This window comes from Pseudochaenichthys georgianus, chromosome 22, assembly GCF_902827115.2.
Source record: "Pseudochaenichthys georgianus chromosome 22, fPseGeo1.2, whole genome shotgun sequence".
Classification (NCBI taxonomy): Eukaryota; Metazoa; Chordata; class Actinopteri; order Perciformes; family Channichthyidae; genus Pseudochaenichthys; species Pseudochaenichthys georgianus.
In genome coordinates, this window is record NC_047524.1 from 6,078,292 (window position 1) to 6,103,763 (window position 25,472).

The 25,472-nt window shown below is 41.8% G+C and overlaps 1 protein-coding gene across 2 annotated transcripts in view; it reads right to left on the reverse strand.

Annotated features, from left to right (window-relative positions):
* The window catches only part of atrn (attractin), a 153,948-nt gene that overhangs the window by 107,236 nt on the left and 21,240 nt on the right, over positions 1–25,472 (reverse strand). Inside the window, exons 5-15 of one of the 2 annotated variants that reach the window (XM_034111168.2) lie at positions 23,207–23,403; positions 20,144–20,312; positions 18,129–18,219; positions 16,300–16,549; positions 15,172–15,355; positions 14,849–15,003; positions 10,104–10,188; positions 5,501–5,727; positions 3,351–3,472; positions 1,877–2,021; positions 926–1,107 (exon numbers count right to left, since the gene is read on the reverse strand). In XM_034111168.2, coding sequence (XP_033967059.1) covers positions 926–1,107; positions 1,877–2,021; positions 3,351–3,472; positions 5,501–5,727; positions 10,104–10,188; positions 14,849–15,003; positions 15,172–15,355; positions 16,300–16,549; positions 18,129–18,219; positions 20,144–20,312; positions 23,207–23,403 — 1,807 coding nt within the window. The remainder of the gene's footprint in view (positions 1–925; positions 1,108–1,876; positions 2,022–3,350; positions 3,473–5,500; positions 5,728–10,103; positions 10,189–14,848; positions 15,004–15,171; positions 15,356–16,299; positions 16,550–18,128; positions 18,220–20,143; positions 20,313–23,206; positions 23,404–25,472) is intronic. The other variant, XM_034111169.2, reaches the window with a different exon arrangement.

Sequence of the window (25,472 nt, forward strand, 5' to 3'; positions counted from 1 at the left end):
GTCTGCCTTCACGTACTGTACGGAGGCTCAGTCATTGGTACATGTTCATTTATAAAGCCATGTTGGGTAAACTACCCTTTTAGATCTGCTCTCTGATCTCTCGACGAATTGAAAGTACGTATTGCCTGAGATCTCATGATGTTGTTTTATTAAATGTGCCAAGTGCTAGGACTGTCTTAGGGAAGAAAGCTTTTAGTTGTGCAGCTCCACTAAATTGGAACAGTCTGCAAACCTGTTTAAAACTGAGCACTTTGGTTCCCCTGCATCATTTTAAAACTCGGCTGGGTGACATGCTGTTTGATACTCATGGTACCTGTCACTGTAAATAGAGTTTTGTAAACTGTACCCTGTACATTATGTTGTATGTCATCCTTATTGTTGTTCTGTTGTTTTTATGTTACATGTGTAACTAATGTCCTGCAGGTCACCCTTGAAAAAGAGATCTTTTGATCTCAAGGGGCTTCACCTGGTTAAATAAAGGCTACATGTCTGTGTTTTATCTGTTGTAACTTCGTACATGCTGCCCCTCTTGGCTAGGTCACTCTTGGAAAAGAGACTTTAATCTCAATGAGTCTTTTACCTGGTTAAATAAAGGATATATATATTCATTTAGAGCTGCTTTATACTTCTACCCCCTCTATATCTCAGAAGCGCTTACAGTACGTGTTATTCACATACATGTGTTTGACAAGGCCATTATGTGTATTAAGTACTTCTAGTTTTGATATTGTTTGTATATTCTGTTGCCAATACCTTTATACTTCTACTTAATTTAAGCAAAAATATCTAAACTCTTCTTCCACCGTTGATGATTATAGATGTCGATGCAAACTTCTTGAAAATGTGCGATTTTAAATCATTAAAATGGTCCAATCTGATTGATCAATTCAGGTGATATCCAGGACTGTCCCCCCCTCTCACTTACCACCACGCTCATGATCTGCAGCTCCTTCAGCACAAAGTCCACCTTCTTCTGCGTGGTGAGCGAGGCGAGCACGGCGTTGTGGCTCCGGCAGGCCAGCTTGGCATTGTCGTACGAGTCCTTCGCCGTGATGATCTTCACACAGGAGTTTCCAACAAGGTGCCAGCTCTCACCACACACGTTTTCTGGAATGGTGAAGGACAAAAAAGTAATTAGATGAGAAGTAGAGAAAATATGGGTTTGAACAATGAGTTGACAGATTATGAATAGGACAACTTTTATTTGATTATCCAACATCATTTTCAATACTTGTATCAACAGGTTACCACAGGAAAGGAATCACAGCCATAGAGGGACATACACATTGTCAAATGTAGGAAGTACTGTCACATTGAATCTAACTTAACTTAAAACCAGTATGATATAATAAATATTCTATAATGTTGTATCCTCTTTAAATTAGTCTAATTTTGCAATTATAGTTCTGATAAACGTCCTGCAGGTTAAATATAGCGAAATCCAACATATTGGTCTCCAACTTTACGATGGAACCTGTATGGGAACATCTCTCTCCATATATATAAATATTTGACCATATCATCATACAAGCTTGGTTATTGGTGATGCATTCCCAACTCTTACCATTCAATCCAATCCAACCACTTGTATATAGACTCTTATTGCACAATTTCCCTATTTTACTATTTTCTTTTTGTATGTACTTGAACTATTTTTTCAGTTTTATTGTGTTGCACTGTTGGAGGAGCCTGTGACCTAAGATTTTCATCGTCATAGCTACACTGTAGCTATGTACGTATGACCAATAAAAGCCTTGGGGCATAAACTGTTCCCATAAGTGATGATAGATGGCCAAAAAGGCGATGATGAAACTAACACCAAAATTGTAAATACTTTACATTTCCTCTGCCTGTGAAGTAATGTTTGTATTCCCACCGTTACCTGGCAGTGAGATGCACTCCTGGTTGCGGGGCTCCCACTGACAGTTCTGGTCCACTGCGCAGCTCTTACAGCTGGTTTTCTTGTTGCACACCGATGACGGGTTGTCTTTGGGACAAACTTCAAACTCTGCTATGGCCACCTGGGAAGAGAAAGCAGAAAAATAACTCAAACTCAAACTAACACATTTGTTTCATTATCAATAGAAGGCAACTAAATATTCTAGATCAGTAACATTTGAAACGTATGCAAAGATTTTATGAAGAAAGACTCTTGTATCTAAATGGATTGTTTTCTTCCTGACCATGCAGCTGAGTAGAAAGCCACGTCATCACAGCTGGAGATATCAAGTGCAGATAGGAGCGCTGGAGGAGACACATGAACTGTCTTCTGGCATCATAGTGCATTTGACTGAGAAGCCATTTAACCGCAGATTGACGATCAGATTCACTGTAGGAGACGAGAGCGTGCTTCATCAGCCCTTTATCTAATCATCACTCAAATGTGATACGTCTCGATTTATAGGGTGTAATAACTCTTGGAGGAAATGAAAGAGAGTACTTTTGTGTCACATTTAAAATGGATACAATCTGACAAAGCTAATGGAGTTGCAGAGAAACTCATAATGTCCAAACATTCATCACTGTGTTTCAAAGAGACCTTCACTAAATAAGGCCTTTTAATCGTACATTTTAAACTGCTGTAAGTGAGGAGCAGATGCAGTTAAATGGAAGACGTTTTAAACCCTTGTCTTACTGTTAACATGTCATCTCTTTGCGTCTATACTACTGGCCATACGGTAGTCTAGGTTGCCCTCTTGAGGCTGTGAAACGCATGCGCAGTTAGTCTGTGTCGACCTGGAGCCTGAGGTCCAGTTCGTTAATGGCTCTGTATTGGTGTTGTGCACGTTGATTGAATAAACCTAGTTAACAGAAGATACACGTCGTGTTTATTTGTAGTAGACTAACACTTACCATAGAAATAAATGTTATACCAATTTGTATTTTGTGGTCAAACTATAGCATTATAAAGGAAATATACATCTTCAGAAATGTCCTCCACATACATGTACCTAGCCAAGGCCTTAAACTTAATAGTAACACAAAGCATGTGTTAATTCCTATAACATGAAAGCGTTGTCTTTTAGTCAGGAAAAATACAATTAACAATATATTTACCCCAAGTCTTTTGTAAAGAAATGTAACTAATGTGCAATTAACGCTTTGCTTTCTTCTTGCTTCTTTGATGTGCTCCAAATTGAATCATTCTAATTATTTTTAATTGTGGTGACTTTCTCCCTCTGAGCAAAACGTAAACACATTCCATTGACACTCTTGAACATTTGCAGTGAACACAACGGTAGAGCAACTGTACTTTAGGCCGACATTTCAATGAATTTCAGGTATTTTAAGAGACAGTTAGGACTGTGCTTTGTGATGTTGGAGTTGCAGGGTTAGCAGTGTTTTCTCACCGTGGCGGAGGTGCAGTTGCTCCCCAGAGACAGGCACTGTCCGGAGCACCACTGGCAGCCGTTGGTGTTGGCGGTGCAGCTGTAGCAGTCTGTGTACTGGTCACACTTCTCACTGTCTGCATCTGCAACAGTTGGAAGAACATGGACTTTACATAGGTTTGTCCTAAAAACTATTTAAAGTGATATAAAAAGGACACGCAGAAAGTAAAGGAATATTACAAGAGTGTGGGCAACGTTTTTTAACCCGAATACCTGGTCTCACATTCTTACATTTTTATTGTCGTTTGATCGTTTTAAAACTATTTTTAAGCAATGATTCAAAATGATGGGTCGCAGCATTGATTTGACACCAGTTGTGGATGAATTATCCCAATCATTTACTTAATATTGGACTATTATTACTGATTTAATAATGTCAAGTCATGGAGCAGCTAATTTGACTGCATTTACTTTACACCATATCACACTAAATATTTCACCTACGGCTCTAAAATGGAAGCATATTGAGTTCTGGTTCATTTCTCATACGGCACTTTAAGTCATTCTCGTCCTGCTGTGGACCGCTGATCTGTCAACACTTCCTGGACATGAGCTTTCTTCTGGGGAAACTGGGGCAGGGAGGCTGGCAGACAGCAGCAGAGCGGGGAGCCTCTCTGGTATTAAACGTGGCTGAAAGATATTCCGGGAAGCAGTTTCCATCAGCCACCCCTTCCTCAGACCCCCGCGCCGGGAAATGAGAGTGCCCGTGTTGGGGAAACTGAGGATTCTTTGTGACAAATAGAAAATAATTCTCTCAGCGGGAAGCAGAGAGACCTGGCTGAGCTGCCTCTGATGATCACATCTTGCTATCTGACACACATATACCTACCACACACACACACACACACACACACACACACACACACACACACACACACACACACACACACACACACACACACACACACACACACACACACACACACACACACACACACACACACACACACACACACACACACACACACACACACACACACACACACACACACACACACACACACACACACACACACACACACACACACACACACACACACACACACACACACACACACACACACACACACACACACACACACACACACACACACACACACACACACACACACACACACACACACACACACACACACACACACACAGTAAACCCTGAGAACTAGAACAAACTGTCATTTTAAAGAAAATGACTTAAAAGTTCAAATTCACAGCCTTAGGATAACAACTATTACCATTAAGATTGTTTTAATTCATTTGTTGATTAAATTATTATCTAGTTTTCAAATTGGCAAATAACAGTAAAAAATCCACGTCACGATTTTCCCAATGAGGTAGAAATGTATGGTTTACACTTTAAATGACATATGCGTCATGTTGACATTATTATTCATCTGCTGCTTGTTAAAGCGGCAATAGTCAAGGGTTGCTTTACCATCATCATAAACTAAATGTTGAATACACAATGTAATGGCTATAGGATGATGACACCGTTTGTGTTTGGAGTGGGTAAAAGCCCCGGACAGATGCGAGCTCCACTTACGGCACAAATCCAAGGAAAACAGAATGCACTTTGTCCTGTGATGTGTTGCCAACTTCACATTAAAGTAGCTACTGTAGCACTTGCTCCAAAAGTCATAAGCTCATTTGCATTTTGGTGGAGTTGAGTATTCTCTTTTGCCATTTGAATTCATTGATGGATAAATAGTCTAGAAAATCTTGAAAAAGGCCAATTAAAAAAAGTTTATGTTGATATTTTCAAATAGCTTTGATGTTTTTTTTTCCACTAACTGTAAACATATTAGAAATCAGCAGCGAGACAAATTGTTAATTTCCTGTTGAACAGCTAATGAATTGATCCCGTTGCAGCACAGTATCACACAAGCATCACCATGGTGACATTCTTTCCCCCCTTTTCCCTGCTTTGGCAGTCTGTTACAAACAAGCCCTTTCTGCCAGTTTGTGCATGCCGTTGGACATCAGTGTTACGAATGCAGATGAGCTCTGCAGACACTCAACACAAAGACAGCGAGGATCTAAAATAATCTGGGATTAGTTTCACATGGCAGACGTGCAGCAGTTTAGCATTTCAAAGCGATGGCGGTGTCACCTACATGATCGTGTGTTACAGGAGGCCGGGAGCTGCTGCTGCTGCTCCCCTCCGATAGCGCTGCTCTCCCAGGGCAGGCAGCTCTCCTGGGTGCTGTTCCACACACACTGGATCCCGGGCCAGGCCTGGCTGCAGGACGCCGGGCTGGAGAAGGCGGCGCAGCTGGGCGACGTGTACATGAGGACGTCACTGAGCAGCAGGCTGTTGAAGCCTCCGAAGACGTACATCACGCTGAAAGATGAGAGGGGGGGAGATGTCAGAAGGCTACAGTGGAAGGTGGCGAGGAGATGTAAGGGATTCAGGAAGTAAACCCAGGTGATTTCCGCTTCAATCTTCCCTGGTTTCAACCTTTTGTGCACAGTGAGAGCCCGGGAAGCTTAGGCCGAGTGCTCTTCCTCTTCTCCGGCTTCAGCCTGCCTCACAAGTCTGCTAAATCCCCAACAAGCACTCTCTTCCTGTGAGGATGACCCTGACAGACCACCCTGCTGTGTGTGAGTGTATATGTGTGAGTGTGTGTACAGGGCATATCTGAATATCTCTCTCCGCTGGGATTAGTGTCTGTCTGTCTGTCTGTCTGTCTGTCTGTCTGTCTGTCTGTCTGTCTGTCTGTCTGTCTGTCTGTCTGTCTGTCTGTCTGTCTGTCTGTCTGTCTGTCTGTGTGTGTGTGTGTGTGAGGCATTGGCTGGGCAGGGTGGGCGGATGGATAATTTGCACCCGTCTGATCAAAAGTCTCGTCGGATCACAGAGGGCAGACTTCAAACCGCTCGCTCTGGACATCCTGCTGCGTGTCCCATCAGAAGGAGGAGAATAGAAACGGGTTACAGGGGACCAAAACTGATCCGCTTCCGTTCTTCCTAATTTAAAGAGATGGGAGTCTTTGCAAAGAAGCAAAGGACGATTAAGACCATGAACGAATGTACTAAAGTTATAAAAGTTTAAAAAAGGCAACACACACTATGGACTGACGGCTTCAGGCCGGGTAATATTGCACTTTATTAGCGTGATTGCACAGTATATGTTGTCTGTGGCTGATGATTGTGTGCACCTGGTGTCCTGTGTTGTCTCCTCCCCCCTCACCTGTGTCTTGTTGTGCTGATTGGAGTGTGGGTATTTGGGCTCTGTTTCTCTGTCTGTTGAGAGGGCTGGGTGTGTGTGTGAGATCCTTGTGGCTGCAGGATGTGTGAAAGGAGAACCGCAGGATTGAGGCGGTGAACTTTGTGCCCATGATTTTAATAAATGCCCACGTCGGGTTCAGGGATTCCGCTAGGATTTTTTCTCGCCGGTCAAATGTCCGGGCAGAATTTATTTTACCGGACAAATTTGAAACTTACCGGTCATATTTCAATAATAATAATAAGAGTTGTGTAGCAGAGTTTCCGTTAGCAGGTAATTACCGGACTATGAGCAGATATGCTTCAGTTTAAAACTCAGTTCACGGGGCTCATTTTTATATTGCTTCAGTTTATAATCGTAACAGATCGAAAAATTCAGATTCATTTTTCAATAAATGATTCCACAAACAACAAACACCATAATTATTACATTCAAACAAACTACTTGTAGTAGATAACGTACATTATTCAGAAGTTTACATTAACTTTGAATAATAACACGGGAGAAACGGATCCTCTCTTTTCCCCTCTCCCTCCTGACAGCCCGTCAGTTTCTCAAGCAGCTCCTGCAGCCCGCTAAACAGAGGGCGGGGCTTCAGGTGATCATGCAGAGCTGCGTGTCTCGGTCAGACTCAGCAGCTGATCTGATCTCTCTCTCTCGTCCGGTTACACTTCACTCGCGTTTATGTCCATATCGATCAGATCCAGCTCTCCTGATCGGCCTTTATAGAGAGCACCGATCAAACTATTAAGAGTGAATATCGGCCGATAATGACCGGCGGCCGATCGATCGGAGCCTCCCTAATTATTACCAGACATTTTGACCGGCAGGTTTTGAATTTACCTGTTTTTAATAAATGTTACCAGCTAAAAACCGGTAATTTCCGGCTAACGGAAACCCTGGTCGGGTTATATTTTTGGACGTTCTGCCTCTGCCTCCTTGCTTGGTCTGGGCCGCTCAACGGTCAGCTTCACACACAGAAAGACCTATGACTACTTGGAAAAACACCGGTAGAGATCAAGAAGAATTATTATTTCATAGTAAGCAGATATTCAAAGATTTGCTCCAGTTTGTGACTCGTAAGAGGTTGTAAAACCTCAGATACAGTGCCTGGATACGGTTCCAGGTTCCTGCCGTGCGGACGGAGGCTGGCAAAAGGAGTCTTTTTTATTATGGTCCTTGGTCTTGGAATGACCTTCAATCACGCCTCAAACTGAGGGCACTTGTCTCAATAGCATGTTTTAAATTGAAGTTGTCTGAAGTCCTTACCACCAGCTGCTCTTGCAGTAATAAGTAGTGCACCTTTCTTACTGTCCTAATGTGCACAATGTAGTGACTGCTTTTTTGTCTTTTGTTTTCTTAGTTATGTTTTCTGTATTTTATATGTTTGTGTTATGTGTAACGTTGCGGCCTTCTTGGCCAGGTCAGCATTGCAAATGAGATTATATCTCAATGCTTTTATCTGGTTAAATAAAAAAAAATAAAAGAATGCAATTATACAAACAATAGCTGAATACAGAAAGTGAGGTTTAGAAAACAATTATTCTTAGTATAGATTTAAAGATACCTTTCTAAAGGAAGAGTGTTGCAGAGTTGGAGGCACTGACAGTGAAAGCATTCCTCTATAGCCTTCAGTTTCTCCTTTAGTCTAGACCGGGGGATTGCCACGCATTGTATTATGATCTGAGGAGCATCATCACTCAATATGAACTTGAGAACTACGAGAAAACAAAAAAATACATTTTCAAATCAAATTGAGGCCAATGCAAAGAGGGGATTGGAGTAGGTGATGCCTCCATATTTTATAACATGAGTACTTTACCTTGAACATTCAAACTAAAACTCCTATGCCTTTGTGTTTGGAATAACTTTTTAGAGAATATATTGCAACTAACTATCTTTTGTTGAGCAGTTTATTTTGGACTAAATCTCCATAGTTATTTAGGATTCAGGATTAAAATTACAAAGCGACACATACAGGGAACTTGATTGGATGTATAATGGTGCATACATAAAATGGTAAGAATAATTAAGTTGTAAAATAAAAGCAAATATAGAACTATTATAAAAACAATTGTAAACAATGTTATACAATAAAAAGTTTAAATACGTTTATAAGAAATATTTTCTTTTCAAGCCTTAATGTAAAGTGCTATGACATGTTTTCTTTCCAAAGCCAACATTTTATTGAAGTAAAGCTCAACTTAACTTCACTCCAAAGTGTGCCTGAGATTGTGTTGAATCTGAAACGAATCGATGAACCAATGCATGAATGAACTCTTAATTGGTCCTGAGGAGTCATCAGAGAGGATTGACTCCAACAGGGCTGGTGATTCGTGTTAATATTTGATGCGTTCTCTACAACACCATGTATAATTTAATATGGATCGCTGTGTCTTGCTCTGCTGGCGGTGCAGATAATACTTACCGATGAGTCATCCCTTCTGGTCGCAGCACCATCACTTTCACAATCTATTCACATCGCAGGCTAATAATGAAATGTCATGTATGAACGCACAGGGGATTATTTTCCAAGGTAGAAGGTTTTTTCTCTGTCTCTGTCAGTTGGCCTTGGCTCTAAGTGTTTGCGGCCACAGAGTTTACAGTATGTTGGAAATGTTCTTTTTCAACAAAGAATGTGTCTGATCATTACGGTGTAACAATGTGGTCGGATCAGTCCTTCAGATATCACTACTTCTTTCTGGAGTGTTTTGGGCCGTTGGAGCGCGTTTGCACCTTATATACACAGTCTATAGTTTGCACCCGTCAGCCACCGTAGATTGCATATCTAGTTTGATCAAATGATTCAGAGAGCATCTGGACTGCAACGTGCACAGAGAGGTGGTCATGAATAAAGAAAGCAAGGAAAGGATCCAAGAAAACTGAAATTTCCCATTCGAAAAGCTGAGGAGTCCCCTAATGAAAAACGTAGCGGAATGCATATGGAAAACGACGTATTTATATCAGAGGCAGATATGTACTTAACATGTTTGTTTGTGTGTCATATTCCAGTAGGACATGTCTTTAAATGAGAGTGCATCATTAAATATGAGTTAACCGCAGTGGAAATAAAGGCAGTGACTCCAGAACCAAGGTCACTGAGAGAAATCAGGTTGAGGCTGAACATTCCTCCCATACTAACTCCCTCCCTATTTTATTAAAAAGTAGTAGATTTTTGATGTAAAAGGGACAAATTAAAAGAAGCAAAAGGTGCTGGTGTCTGAGTGTTTGCCAATGAAAGCCTCCAGAATATCTTGTGTTCTTTAGCTTATTTTACAAATCTGTGGGACTCTAAGGGATGAATACCATGCCTTTCTGTGTATGTGTGTGCACGTTTCTTTTGTAGATAAGATCCTGTGTTGCGGTTTTAACCTATTTTGTTTAATTTTGTTCCATTAGTTTAGCCGAAAATACATGCTCCACACTCTCCATACAGCCTTTCTGTGCAGCCGTTAGCTACTGTACAGTACAGTAAGTGCTGCATAAATGATTACCTGTCACTGATGACGGCCGAGTGTCCGAAGCGATTGACGTCCTGGAAGAGGTCCGGTCGAGGCAGCACTGTCCACTCATCACACGCTGCAATGAGAAGAGGCACGGAGAGGTCAGACTGATGACCTGCTCTCACATATGCAATCATTTGGGTCTTCAGCACGTGGACATTCGGCGGACATGCCATGGGTGGTTAGCGAGACCTCTAACAGCTCGTATCCCCATGTCAATCAATGAGTCAGCCTGCAGAGTGTCCTTGACCGAGGCACCGGCGGCTGCAGGAGCAACAATCAGGGCGAGAAAATGCAGCCAGGCATGTGGAAATAAATGCACTCGAAATATGGTCTCATGTGGGGACTGAATGCAACACAGTGCATGAGGTTATTATCACTGATACTGTAGATCACAGCAAGAACTAGTTCAACTCCCAAAACTGACCTTTTTTACATTTCCTTTCTTACTCCTCCCATGGAATAGCAGAGTGCAGTTTTCTTGTAAAAACAGCAGCAAGGATGAAGTTGTTTAGACCACGTGTTTCAAGACTTGTGACCCCCTTAAAAATGGTTAACGCCTTTATGTCGACATACATTTTGAGCACTTCAATAAAAGAGGGAAATGTTCCTCCTGTGCGGCATGCAGTATTTCAGACAGATCAGAAAAGGAGAAGCTAATAAAATGTTTCAGAATAGGTAAACACATTTTGGGTTATAGAAATTAGCTTGTATCATTGATCCCATTAATTAACTAGGGATCCTTCAGTCCGGGTCCTGATCCCTAGGTTAGGACCTTGGACTTCATGTTTAAATGATATATAGCCATTGTTTCAGCAGAAAACAATGCCAAGAAAACTTTAATTCGGCAAGATTTAGCCCAGTTTTACCCCAGACATTGAGATGTGTTGAGCTCAAAAGCATAAACTCACTGCTTACTGGGTGAAGACATGGATGAATAAGGTGATGAATTCATGTGTGGTTGTTGTTTAATGAAGCTGCAGCAGTAGATGACAGTGTTCACCCATCACGGTCATGTTCAAACAAAACAAACAACAACAACAATAAAGTGTTGTGGCATGTGAGGCTGAAAGTCAAAGCTGCAGGATCCCGAGCAGCGAGTGCAGTAAGTCTCCTTCAGCCAGAACAATGCAGTGCAAGTCATCAAGCTCACACAGAACGACATCTGCAGGAGCTTCACATCCACAGGTAGACACTGTCCTCTGCTGGCACACGCCGGTACTGCAGGTGGTGCATTGCCCGTCAGAGGAGATTTATTATGTCACCATCCACCAATGTCAGGACGGCGGACGGGCCTTTAATTCTACGCTCTAATTGAGTCCAGCTCGTTAAGGAGGGGGCGATTAGTCCTGGACGCACAGCCCATCTCTGCTGTAATTACCAGGCAATTACAGAGCGGCTGCTGCTGACACCGACCAGCAGCTGGCAAAGGGGGGGGGGGGCCGGGGTGACGAAAATACTATTCTACTAGTCTTTTCTGTCCAATTACAAAATTATACAGAGCAGCAGCGGGGAGCAGAGGTAGAGTGGTGGGAGGGGAGATAAACACAGTTTTTAATTTCGAAAGTTTGACTAAAGTGTCAAATCTCAAGGGAAATCATGAAAACAATTTGTTTCCCGTGGTGACCTCCAGAGTGGGATGAACTAGTCTTATCATGCCAATCATGTGGTAAATGTAAAAGCGGGACAATATGCTGAAAATGCAATGAATGCCTCTTCACGTGATGCCTTCTTTTCTCCACAGCACTCTTTCATAATAACTTTACTAACTTTTTAAAAAATGGCAGTAAGAGAAGAATAAAGAGCTTTTTGAACATCAAAGCATGGACACATGTCAGAGTAAAGGCACAACATCCACATGTGAACCTGAAAGCAACATACCAGGGCCCTATAACCTTAGGTACAGTACATGCCTGCACCATATGTACTTATCTTGGACACGCATATGCAGTAACATTAAATATATAAACATATTTCTATACGTTAACAGTTTAAGCTCCAAATTACATTGTTGTTATTTTAATGTATACAGTAACTTACATATGTTGTACTCCCTTTTATTCTTATTATCCCAGTGTGTACTCTACCTGCCCTATACCGTTTTCCTTATCTCTTGTTTGCTGTTGCTGCCTTGACTCCTGCATTTCCCTGCGGAGATCAATAAAGCTCTGATCTCATCGTGTCGTATCGTATCTATGAGCTCCAAAGAGGGACATTTGTCGGGGATATTTCCTCCCAACATGCAATTCTCATGAACAAACTAAATCTCATTGCACAGTAAGGGGAGGGGGTGTTGTGGCCTATGAGTTTTTCCTTTGGCTGTCTGTCGATCACTTTGGTTCTGACGCAGACAAGCAGAACGCCCAGGAGGCCGCTTCCCGGCCAGCAGGGACTTCTCCTTCCGCTCCAGACGGACTGAACCTCCCATTAATGAGCAGCGTATGACAGCGCTGCGGAGGGACGCAGATTCAAGTTAGAACAATATTTGCGAGCGCCTGATAAAATGAGGATGCTGTTATGGGTTCTGACAAAGCTGTGCTAACGCCTATAAGGACACGCCAGAGAGCATTAAATGGGATTATAATTAGAATGCAAAAAGCGTGCTCCAATCTCCTCTGTTGATCGGCGAAGACAGAAAACACATTTTCTGACCCACACTGAGAAACATGGGGTCTGGGGATCTCTGGGGGTCTCTGGGGGTCTCTTAGCAGTACGGAGAGGTAAGCAAAATAATAAACATCAGAGAGGTCCCCAAAGCAACCAGTGTTAAACCCAGGCTGACTAGTTTAGTGATTCCTTTATTAAGCTCTGATCACTTCATTTATTTAGTTATTCATTCACAGAGAGATCCTCGGGGGGTGAGTGTGAACTGCAGCTCAGGTTAATGCCACAACATCTGATGCACTTCTTCCCCTCTAGACTTGACCTGACTTTCCGGTACTAATGTGAAGAAACACAGACTTCAGGATGTATTAAAGCAGAAAGTGTTTTCAGCAGGAGAGGTAGAATACTTTTTCTCTGGACATCAGAAAGAAGACAACTTTCTTAGATGTCTTTTCAATTAGGAATTTCCCCCTTTCATTTGTCTTTGAATCATTTTTAGGTACATTGTATTATTTTGTATTATTATTTTTACATTTTCTTGTATTTATTCCTTGTGTCTTGTGTGTGTCTTACTGAGTGGACTAACTATTGTGAACTGTTGCACTCCTTATTTTTATATTATTTTAGTTATGTTTTTCTATGATTTATCTTGCTTATTCCAGCTCTTATATTTCATTATCATTGATAATATTATTATTATTAATTATTATTTGGACGTCTCTTCCAAAAGTATAGGTATTCCGAGCAGGTATGTCATTGTATTATTGCTCTTCATAGCTTGTATGTTTTCATTTCAATGTGTTTTATGACACACGGCAGCTGTGACTCAGCCAGTCTACATATTGAAGTGGCTGAAATGAACCATAAACTGCTCCTAATGGCTGTTCATTATGTGTGTGAATGTGTGTGAATGCGTGTGAATGTTTATCACTCAACAGACGAATGGTAGCATCTGCCTCCAGTGTATGAAAGTGTGTGTGAATGGGTGATTGCCGGTATGTGTTGTTAAGCAGTTTGAGTGGTCGCTAAGGCTAGAAAATGTTTATATAAATGCAGCCATTCATTATTTTTGTGTAGCATATAGCAAACCAGGTTTGCTATATGCCACAAGATGACCATTTATAAGAACTAAAGGAGCTAATCCAGACCACCACAAGTTTGTGAACAGGGTTGACGACATCAGTTTGACCATCTTGCTTCTCTTACCGAGGTGACACAACAAGGTGGTAACAAATGAGACGCAGGATAGTCTGTTAACCACAGCCAGAGAGCAACAAGCAGCACTGTGACCATAGAGTCACACACAGGGGGACAAACACCAAACCACACAGACTGTTCAATCTGCAAAATACACAACTGGAACAAGGAGCTCATGACGCACTTAACCGACGCCAGTATAACAGCATGAACATCAAAGGGGCCGGGTGTTGGTTACCATGTTGTAATTATAGCAGGATGCGCTTACACATTCTGCACATCACTTTGTTTACATGCGATCTCAACCTCTGAGGAGTTGCATCCACTGTGTTTACAGCCACTGGCAGTCAGGAGGGAACGAAACAGAAACGTTTCAGATCAATAGAAAAATGACTTCATTCAGAAATCCAGTGTGAGATTAGGATTAAATATACTCCAGACGGCGAGCGCTGGCAGCCATCATAACAGCATTAATATGCACATTAACAAGCCACGGAGTAATTTCCAAGAGCACAATATTCCTCACTTCCTCCATCCAGGAAAAGGTTAGTCTGGCTTAACATGCAACACCACACCGCACTGCTGTAAAATGTGAGACCACGTTATTCGAATATTTCGCATGAGATGTGGTTTACCGCCTGTGTACATCGAGCAGTGACATTTGACCTTCTCTTACTTCAGTCGAGCCGCTCAGTGTGCAGCAACAAAACACTGCGGTCTCACGGCGCAGCTCCAGGTGAGTCTGTGAGTGGTTATGAATGCACAGCAGCTCAATGCAGAGGCAAAAAGACGATGCGTGCTTAGCAGAAAAAAGCATGAGTGAAGCTGAAAATACAGACTGCTGTGGATGCTGTAAATACAGACGCGCGTGTGTGTGTGTGTGTGTGTGTGTGTGTGTGTGTGTGTGTGTGTGTGTGTGTGTGTGCGTTACTGACCCAGACTGTAGGACAGGAATTCGGAGGAGAAGCACTTGGCTCCGTGGCTCATGGATGTGTCGTTGTGTGTGTTTCCTCCAAACACCAGCATGGTCCCGCTCACCATCACCGCTGTGTGCAGGTAGCGGAAGAAGCCGCTGTCTCTCAGAATGGTCCTGCAAACACAATGATGGTTTTTATAGTTAGATGACCTGTTTAACCTTGTTTGCCTTATATACACATTTTTATATCCCTGATATCAATACGTTCAACGCTTATTGCAAGGCATACAGATTCATTGCAACAGGTGTAAGAAATCTCCCAGAATATAAAGAGAGCCTCACCATTTCATCTTGTCCACCTCGAACTTGTACAGGTCTCCAGCGAGCCCGTACTTGTTGGCGCTGAAGGCCTTGTAGCCTCCGTGGATGTAGATGGCTCTGGAGCTGGGGTCGAACGCGCTGCTGTGGCCGTACCCCCCCTGCACCAGGGCCCCCTCCGTCGCCACCATGCTCCATGTGTTCCTCACTGGAGGGTCACAGAAACAAGACTTTACTGAGCCACTGAAAACTAGCTTCATTATCATTCATAATACAATGAAATACAAATAAGCAAGGGAAGGGAAACTATATAGTTAGGTCTTTGTGCAGAATCGAGGTTGTGGTCCCAGAGGGGGTGTGCTGGAAGTAATTACAGCTTGACTGAGTTTACACAGCGTCTTATGAGTGGAGGAGAGAAAAGCCAATCTTGTATTATTATTCATAAAATGCATTAAAAGTAAAAAAAAAAGCATCAGACTGTCTGCAGATTTTACTGGTCATCATTCAAGAATGAAAAGTCACTTTTTTGTGTGTGGAAATTGGACATGCACATCCCATTGTCTTACATGGACTGGCTTTTACAAGGCTAGACACATCCTAATTAAGACTGACTTTACGACTTTTAGTGGCTGAAAGAAAAACACGATCCCAGTCCAAAGTCCGTCCATCAGTGTTGATTTCCTGTTAACATATAGCTAATCAGTGGTCTAAAATGGAGCAACTGACACAAACCTAATTTACAACAGGATAAAAAAGGTTTACTGATTCTAATATAGCAATTTACCTTTATCTGTATCATTTATTTTGTACAGACTGCTGATAGATGTGTTTGTAACTGACTGTTTGCACTCTGGTTAGAGTCAGACCCTCCTAATTTCATTACACCCTGCTTGCATTATGTAATGACAATAAAGTAATCTAATCTAATTCTCATTTGACCATTTACAGCTCAAATGCCCCCTTGCTTAGAGATGGTACTTACAGAAATGTGTGTCATAATGTTTAAACGCCAACAAGCATTATGCCATCACACGGTGCACTTCTATACGTGCAGACAGTTTTTGAGCCTTCAATGCATTTCCATGGGGTTGGGATTGGTCACAAGTAGGGAGGCATAAGGTAGTCTCTCACACTGCAGCACCTACAGCTTACCAATGTTGTACTCCTGCACCTGGTTGATGTATCCGTACAGAGGACAGTGTCCGAACAGGACCAGCATGATGGGACTGTCCTCCTCCTGGAGGGGAGGCACGATGTGGGCCGAGTGTCCTACCACGGGGTACTGATCCTTGGCCCGCGGGCTCAGCAGGACCCAGGTCTGGTTCTGGATGTGGAAAACCCACAGCTGGCTGGACACGTTTCCTGTGGAGTCGATCTTTCCTCCGTACATGTAGATCCTCCCCTGGTAGAAACAGAAAGCAAGGCAGCGTAAGATCATACAGTATATAACGGGAGGTCCTTCCTAAAACTAAATATTGTGAAATGCATTCAACCTAAAACACACATCAGAGTTAGAAAGGGGTCTTTTGTAATCAAAGATCCAATTTGCTACAAACACTGACAATTCTTAGTACCAATATTATAATATTTTACCTCATAACTAACTTTGCGTTGTTTTGAAGCAGTGTTGCAATAAAAAAAAAAATGTATTCAACGGCTCAAAACACAATATTGACTAAACCAAAGCCTGGCACAGTTACGCTATTGTGATCAGGAATCATCAATCTATTGAAGTGTTACCATGAAACTCAAACAAAGCATAAGAAACACAAGGGATTTTCATAGAAAAGAAAATCAGCCTTGGGCACCAATAACCTTCAATCCCTTTCTTATGATAACGCCAGTGTATTTGCATCATTCCCTGGATCTTGCTTCCGAAAGAGAAAAACATTCCCCACTTGAAGACCTGAAGATTTTCTGGAGGTCAGACAGAATGACGTCTCGGGATATTCTTTATTAGAAAGAACAAAGTGTAGACCTGGTTCCTATAAAAAGTGCACTGTGATTTGGCAATATACATTTAATTAAAAGTACACGTGGGTACAAAGTACTCATCCCCATGACAATATAAGAGCGAGTAATTGCAGATCCTATTGAACAAAGAGCCTCATCGAAACAGAGGGTACTTGATGTTGTTGAAGCCGCAGTTCCAATTTAGTGTGGTAGCTTCAAAATCAATTTAATTAATTGTGAACGTGTATTGAGGATTACACAACAAGGAAAGGGCCCCATTTTATTATACAAGCGGAACAATTGTTAAACTAAGAATATGTTTAAGTAATAATGCAACATACTGTATTTCTACTCAAAACGTTCTTATATCATCTCAACAAAAAGTGGTTTTACTTTATTTGCCATCAAAACACGTTGACATTACAAAAGCTTAGCTTGTTGATTTCCAGGCGTGACAGGAGTTCTAGCATGTTCTGCCTTTGACAAAGCGATCACAGTGTGTTTGCTTGGAGCAGTGTAGGCACATTATCTGTGTCTGCGAGACTTCCATCACTTCGATCTGTAACGCATCAAAACTGATTTGATTTCAGATTTGTTTTGCAAGCTCACACCGACTTCCAAGACGCATTCAAACACCGTGATGCAACGTGTGCATCGACAATCACTCGCAGCCCTGAATCCTCCACTCGCTAATTTATTATTCCATCAGCGGCTCCCAACAGTCGCTCTGGCTGAGAACAAACTGCCTCACCACTTCACTGCAGCATATCAGAACCCAGAGATTTATATATTAGTTCCAGACAGCTGAAAGCATACATAAAAGGAAGAGGGGTCTGTAATGTTTCTGCTAGCCCCTCCATGTAATTCAGTTGTCATCTGTTCTCATCTCTTTTGAAAACCTTTTTATGTGTCCCACTGAGATGGGCTTCAGGTGCATGCAGAAAGCTTTATGATAATAGAGCGATGTAGTCATGCTGTCTGAATGAATATCCAGGTTCACGGTAGATGTCATTTCTTGCTCCACATACCTCATGGAGAGCCAGAGAGTGGCCGTATCGCGGCGTCACAGTGTTGACGGAGGGGTCCAGGGTCAGCCAGCTCTTGCTACTGAGGTTATACCTGCGGAAAGGAAACAGGAAGGTGAGGAGACCATGACGGAGCAGCTTTAAGAAACTACTCAAGGAGGATTTTAACAAGTGTATGAGTACAAGAATCAGAATCCAATTAACTGCCAATTTCATTTTTACATATAAAGAAAGTGCTTTGGAGTATTTGTTTCTAACAATACTATTAAAAGGGAAACAATTAAAATACATGATTAGATATGAGAAGTGGTCGTTTCGCTTGATCAACTGAAATGTGACAAAGACAAGGTGAACCAGCCCGTGGGGAAACATGCTTTGAAATGGAAACCCATAGATCTTTGGACATAAATGATGTTGGACCCTCTTCATTCCCCCTTTTAAAAGTCAGTGAGATGAAGGTGGCAATTACATAATGTGGGGCAATCCTCTGGACATTATAATATAGGTTTACCTTCCACAGAAGCTTTATTTATTTGATATCACACAAACATCCATCTTGTCAGACTTTAAGTGTTTACGTGCCGCCAGCTGGTGACTGGAACAAGCAGCGCCCCGCTAGGAGCTACTGGGGTGGTGTGTGTGTGTGTGTGTGTGTGTGTGTGTGTGTGTGTGTGTGTGTGTGTGTGTGTGTGTGTGTGTGTGTGTGTGTGTGTGATGGGACACATGGAGGCGACATTCAAAACAAACAATAGTGGTTTCTAAAAAGGTTTGTGTCGATTCTGCAATAGTATATCGGATCTTGAGAGTTCATCCATGAATGTGTTCATTCGTAGAATAGCAAAGTGCCACGATGAAGGCTTTTCTTGATGAAAAAGAAGATGTTTGGATTTGTTCCGACCGGTTTTTGATAGAGTCTTATTGACAGATGAGTAGTTATATCACATACTAAGCTTTTCCCTGAAAGTGCCTGCCTTCTTTCAAAACAGTTTCTAAAGGCTGCTTCTCACAGGGTTCTATGGAACCAACATCTGCGTCAGGTTAATTACATATGGTTTGAAACATGGATTATAGTGCTCTGAGTATACTCATCGGCAAACCACAGGTAGGACATTTTAAATTGCACACAAAATGAACCATCCACAAAAAAAAACTTCAACAGCAATGAGCAAGCACTCTCCATTGAGACGTGTTGATGACTCCAGATGTGTTTTACAAAATGTTGTTGGAGTTTGGCCAGTGCAACGTTATGTGTTTTGCTTATCTTTCTTATCCAAAGTGGCATACAACAAGGACTGTAGTAAATAAACAAATAAAAGTTAGTTTACAATGTGGGCCACTCCAAAGTACAACGGCTTCCATCATATGAGCGCTGTTAAACCTGCCAAACATAGTACTTATGATCACAAGTGAAATGCAAATCGTACCGTTTGGATTTTAGACGGACTGTGAAACCATTGCTCTGGAAATACTTGCAGCTTTATCAGGAACAAGATAAGCATGGACATCGAGGAGCAGAATTTTTACATTTGTCAAATCCAACTATGTCAAGGTGACGACCCAAGTATTAGTTTGGAGTTGGCAGAATGCTTCTATCGAGTCTCACATGAGGTACATGACGTGAGGAGAAGTAAAAAGTGCAGCAGCCTGCCTCTTAAAACCATAAAACCAAAATGTGAACCAGGGGGAAAACAGTGATCATCCTGGGTGGAGTTCGGGGTGAGGAGCACCAGCTGTAATTGTATGGCTTTAATAACATCCTTCACTCTTGCAGAGCCGTGTTCTTCTCCTTGTTCAATGTTTAACAGACAGCGCTGTCTGGAAGAATCTGGGACTTCCTGACAGCCCAGTAATACTTAAGAACTATAACAGACATAGAAGTACAAAGAAATTGGTTTTGCAAAAGAGAAAATGTATTTCGACATCTCGTTCCCCTACAGTCGCATAGCAACAGCAGGACGATAGCAGCAGCCAAAACGCCTGAAATCCAACTCCAGATGCTCACTGGGGAGAGTACTTACGCTTTGACCACGTGATAGTCGGAGGCGTTGAAGACGTAGCCTCCGATGACCCACATGATGCCCTGGTCCACCACGGCCTTGTGGGAAGCCTTGGCCAGCCCGGGGTCGGTGTACTCCTCCCGGGTGTAGAAGGAGGAGTTGGCCGGTACCGAGACCAAACAGTTTGGACCTGAGGAGCGAAGAACATCGAACAGTCAGGGCTCCACGAGGAAGAAAATCATGCAGAAAGCTCACATCATACATGTTTTGATGCCCCAGCTCTTTAATAAAACATGAGACTAAATACCTACAAAATAAATCAGCATTAAAACAGTGTTTGGACAAAGTTTCTGCATTAAGGAAGACTCAACTTCAGACTTGCATCCAGACCGTGATACATTAATGTGTATATAAATATGTCTCCATATCGAATAAACACATGTATCTAAGTCTGCACGAATCACCCTTTCTATTAACTTCACTTCAGCACGTACAGTATTGTGTACTTTGGATACATTTACGATTTCTGAAGAATTGCAACATGATGAAAACTAAGCTGCAGAAAGCAAAAAGTACCTTTATTTAACGTTTTTTTTTCTTTTCTGGGAAATAAGTAGTCATGCCGTCTCCCCTCATTTCTGAAGAACAGCACCATAGTTTGTATGATAACAAAAAATACAAAGTTATAGCTTGTATTGTCTGTGAATATATATCATATACCACCAGAGACGTATTTTGTATGTTTGGCTTTTACTGCAGTTAAGGCGCTTTGAATGCATTGCCTCCAGTTTCCAGTAGTTTTAAGTAATCAAGACATTTCCACACATGTGTTATCAAGCTGCAGGTGACACTACAAGAGAGGGTACGATCTTTTTCGTTTGGATGCTGGGGGAAAAACAGGATCTATTATTGATTTATTTTCAATTATGAAGGTGAGAGGTGAAAGGAAAGGTCAGGGAGGTTACCAAACAGGTATTACGTAACATAAGAGTCCTTTATCATTAAAAATGTAGTTTTAAATGCCGGATGATCCACGATGTAGAGAAAACTAGATGCATTACCAGAGATTTGGTCTTCCCTGTTACGGGACAAGAACAATGAAAGCAGCATAAACCGGAATTATTCCTCAATAAAAGGAAAAGACTGGGACGCTTGTTGGCAACAATTGCAGAGTCATAAATAGAAAGACTGGCCTGGCGATGTTTGAATTGTGTTTTGATGCCGTTTTGGGGCAGATTTGTCGCTTTTGTTTATCTACAGTCCTACATGATGAAAGACACCAATAAAGCTCTTCATGGTATAAAACATTTACAGACGAATTGGAGCCATCACTCCATCTCAGAGCAGAAACGGGATGTTTGAGCGCTGGGGGAGTCCCCATTTGATCATTATCCGGACAATGGCCATGTGACAGGAAAGGAAGTGTTACAATTCTCAAAGACAATCAAGGTCACTGAAGCCATTCTCCTTTTTGTTTTTGTTGGGCTGAAAGCTATTCCCTAATGGCCAATATTCTTCCAGGAGCACTAGGCAAACTAAATTACCGTTGCAACGTGGTGGCATTTCCATAAATAAAACAAATGTGGCCTTTGCTTCCCTTAAAGACGCAATTTGTTGAAGGCTACGCATCTGTGAAAGAGATTAAACGCACGGCTGGCCCGACTAAACGGGCATCTGTCTGCTTTTGCACTGCTTGGTGTCGAACATGAGTGCACCTGGGAGCCGGCAGCACAGCGTACACTAAGTGTGCTATTGCTCGGCTAACATACATGACTGGGTAGTAAAGGCAAAAGAAAATGCAGGTCTGTTTCGCAACTCCCTCAGCTTTAGTAATTAGATTGTGAGCATGCTGAGCCGCTGATATAACTGCAGTTAAATTAAGCTGTTGTCTCTGCACAGAGGAGCCATTTAAGAACTAATAGAGCCGTTAGAGCGCCCATATGGTCTGATTAAAAAAAGGATCCACTAGTGTCAGGTCATCATCAAATACAACTTTTTTTTAAAAACACTTGATAGTCATGACTCAGCCGAAAAGATGAGGAAGCTGGTCCTGCAAAAAGTTCATCAGGTTGCAGCAGAAGGAGGTTGTGGGTTCAGCGGGAGCTTCGATAATAGTGATGGAGGCTTACAGCTGAAGAGGCACTGGGTTGAATCACCAGATAAACGGGCAACAACTAAAGTCAGTGACACTCTCTTTATTAAACATCAAACTGCTGCTCAGCTGCTCTGGATATTTACCCTCGCCTTTCCTGGTTACGTTTTGAAAAAGAATAGCTGGAAGTTTGGAATGATTTAAAGAGGCCATTATGCTTTTGGGGGTTTTCACTTTCCAGTAATAGTAGAGTTTTTTTCATTTAGTCTTCAGTTCTTCGTCTTTTAGGGCTGGGCGATATAAAATATATTATAATATGTTTTACCAAATACCTTAATATTGATATTTCAACAACATTGTAGCATAGACTATTTGTTCTTCAACAACATATTTATGTAATAAGATTTTGGATCAATATTAATCGTAATGTGGATTTAAGGGCAAAGTGGGTAAAGGCACATAACAGAACTAATAAAACTGATCTAAAAACGGTTTGATATGGTTTGAAAATGACTTCACTTTACCATAATGCAGCCTTTCAAGACAGGGAAAGACGAAACCTCACGGTGTCAGGTATTTAAGACAAAATCTAGTCTTGATAAAATAATGACTTATTGCCCAATGCCCAGCCATCTTTTCTTTACTACTGCAAGCAAAACATCTGCTCTGTGAAACAGTGTTGAAAATAGTTAGAGGGCTTATTCCACTGTCATAATAAATATATCCTGTATTATTATGATTTTGGCTGTTACAAGTGCATTTTGACAGCTACATGTATGATGTTCCCCCTTCAAGAGCCGACTCACTGTTCATTCTGTACAGAGAACATAGAGGCAGTACAGTCAGAAGCTTATTTGAGTCACAGAGGACGGTTTGGCATGAGTGGGCCTGCTGAAGCAAACCCAATGACATTGTTAAAAGCAGCGCAGTGTGTGAGACAATGAGGTCACATCTCTGGCGTTCGGAGAGTTTCCGCTGCAGTGTGGGCCCACCTTGCCATCCGGTGTTGCAGACGCACACCTTTCCCTGGCATTGACCTCTCTCGGGGAAGCCACAGTCTGCCAGGCAGTACGGGACGTCACAGGCAGCCCCCTTCCAGTTGTCTTCACAGTCACAGTACACCGCGCCCGTAGAGTTGTTCACCAGACACTCGCCGCGGCCGGAGCAGTTGTTGGGACATGAATTCACCCTGGGAGGAGGGAGGGAAGACAGACACAGAGAGGGTGAGAATTCCTGAGTGAAATACACACTCTGAATAAAACATCAGGGACACATTTCAGCGGCTGGGTTACATCTGCTTTTGTGCAGGCAGCCCCTCAGCTGTCTGCAGGCTTAAAGCCCTCAAGTCAGCAGAAGGACTTGTTACTGGCATCTTCCTCCCTCGTCGGTCGGTCGAGCGCCTGCCTCGACACTTGTCATTCATCTCGGAGGGATCGCCTGCACTAAAAACAGCGCTGAGCTCGAGGCACAGGAGAGCAGATGGTAAACTCCCCTGAACTCCAGTGAAACGGCAAAGCTGACGCTCTCCGTGTCTCTCAACATGACCTTTATGTTTGTGCATAATGAGCATATCTGTTTGCACCCAAGGGACACATTTTGTGCCAAACAAATCAAACGCATCAGGACATACAAACATCATTAAACTACAGCTGGAATCAGCGAAACACGCTTTTTCCAGTGACAGGATATCTGTTTATCTTGTTGTTTTTTGTACATAAACATCTGTAAATGTGTTAAGAAATCCGAACAGGGTTCCCACACATTCTTTCGCATCAAATTCAAGGACTTTTCAACCCATTTCTAGGCCAAGTTCCCTCAAGTTGAACGACCTAACAAAGCATAGTTTGAGACACAGCTCAAGGTTAATTACTGTGACAAGAACAACAATAAAAAGCGGGCGAGACCTGAATGTGGAACAGTGAAGCAGACTATAAAAAGGTATACTGCCGTTTCTACCACAACACATCAAAACAAGTTAAACAAAATATCACGAGAACTTTCATTTGTATTCTTCCTAAATGAGCAGAGTCCGTTTACAAACATGTTCAAGGCATGGTTTAGTTTCCCCTTCACATTTACAAACGATCAAGAATGTCAAAGACCTGTGAGTCACATGACATGAAAAAATAACTGAAACATTGTTTGCGGTATCAGCAGAGAGGGTGACTCTGTTCCTGTTTGGGTTTCACTGCGTGGTCCAGAAGTTAAAAATTCACAAAATCATCCACAGAATTTTTTGTTTAAAATGGATAATCACGGTTCAGATGTAGCCCGCAATTAACTTTACCTGGCCAAATCCCATACTACCAATGTAGGCAGATATTGAGTTCACATTAGAAAAGGAATGATAACACTTGATTTTCAGCAGTGACTATGCCATAAACCTTAAATTAAGGGAGAAGCAAACTATGCAAAAATAGCCAAATATTTAAAAATGTCTCCAATTTAAAAGCAACTTCAGGTACATGTGTATTATGTACACTTAAATAACATATACAAAACATAAAATTAAATGATTTATGTGAAAAGGAAAAGGTTTAGTATTATTCTATATTTTCTTATTGTTAATCCATCCCATAAAAAGACCAAAACCAACAACATGTGAGTCCATCCGTCAGTGTTTAGGTAAATGGACTTTCCTCTCAGCCCTAAGCCCATTGGTTCCTACTGACTTAGCCAATCGTTAAAAATAGGTCACAAATACACTGTATACTTTCATTTAAAAAAAGAGCCGTGTAATTTTCTAAAATGCCTGGGCGCTACAGATTTGATCAAACACTAGTCAAACAGGATTAATCCACATTGGGGCTTTAGTGAGCACTTACAGAAGCAGTATGTTGAATAAGAATAAGCGTCCATCGTTTTGATTTAATAGTTTGTGTACAACAATAGCAGAGGGGAAGAAGATATATAAATCAATCAATTGTTATTAATAGAGCGCTTTTCATACACAAAAGGTAACACAAAGAGCTTCACACAAAAACTAAGAATTCCAACCGGCCCCCTGAGAATGATATTCAACGACAGAACTCAAACACTGGACTGAATAAAACAAGCCTTAATTGAAAGCCAAACTAAAAAGGAGGGTATTGAGCCACATGGATACTTGAACAGCACTCATTACTTTGGTTTTGGTCTTGTTATGACATCTGTGAACCGTAAAAGAAACAAAGAATACTAGACTTACCTTTAACTATGGAAATCACTGCACACTGTGTACACGACAATGTGTTTCATAACAAGAGTAAACAAGTCGAT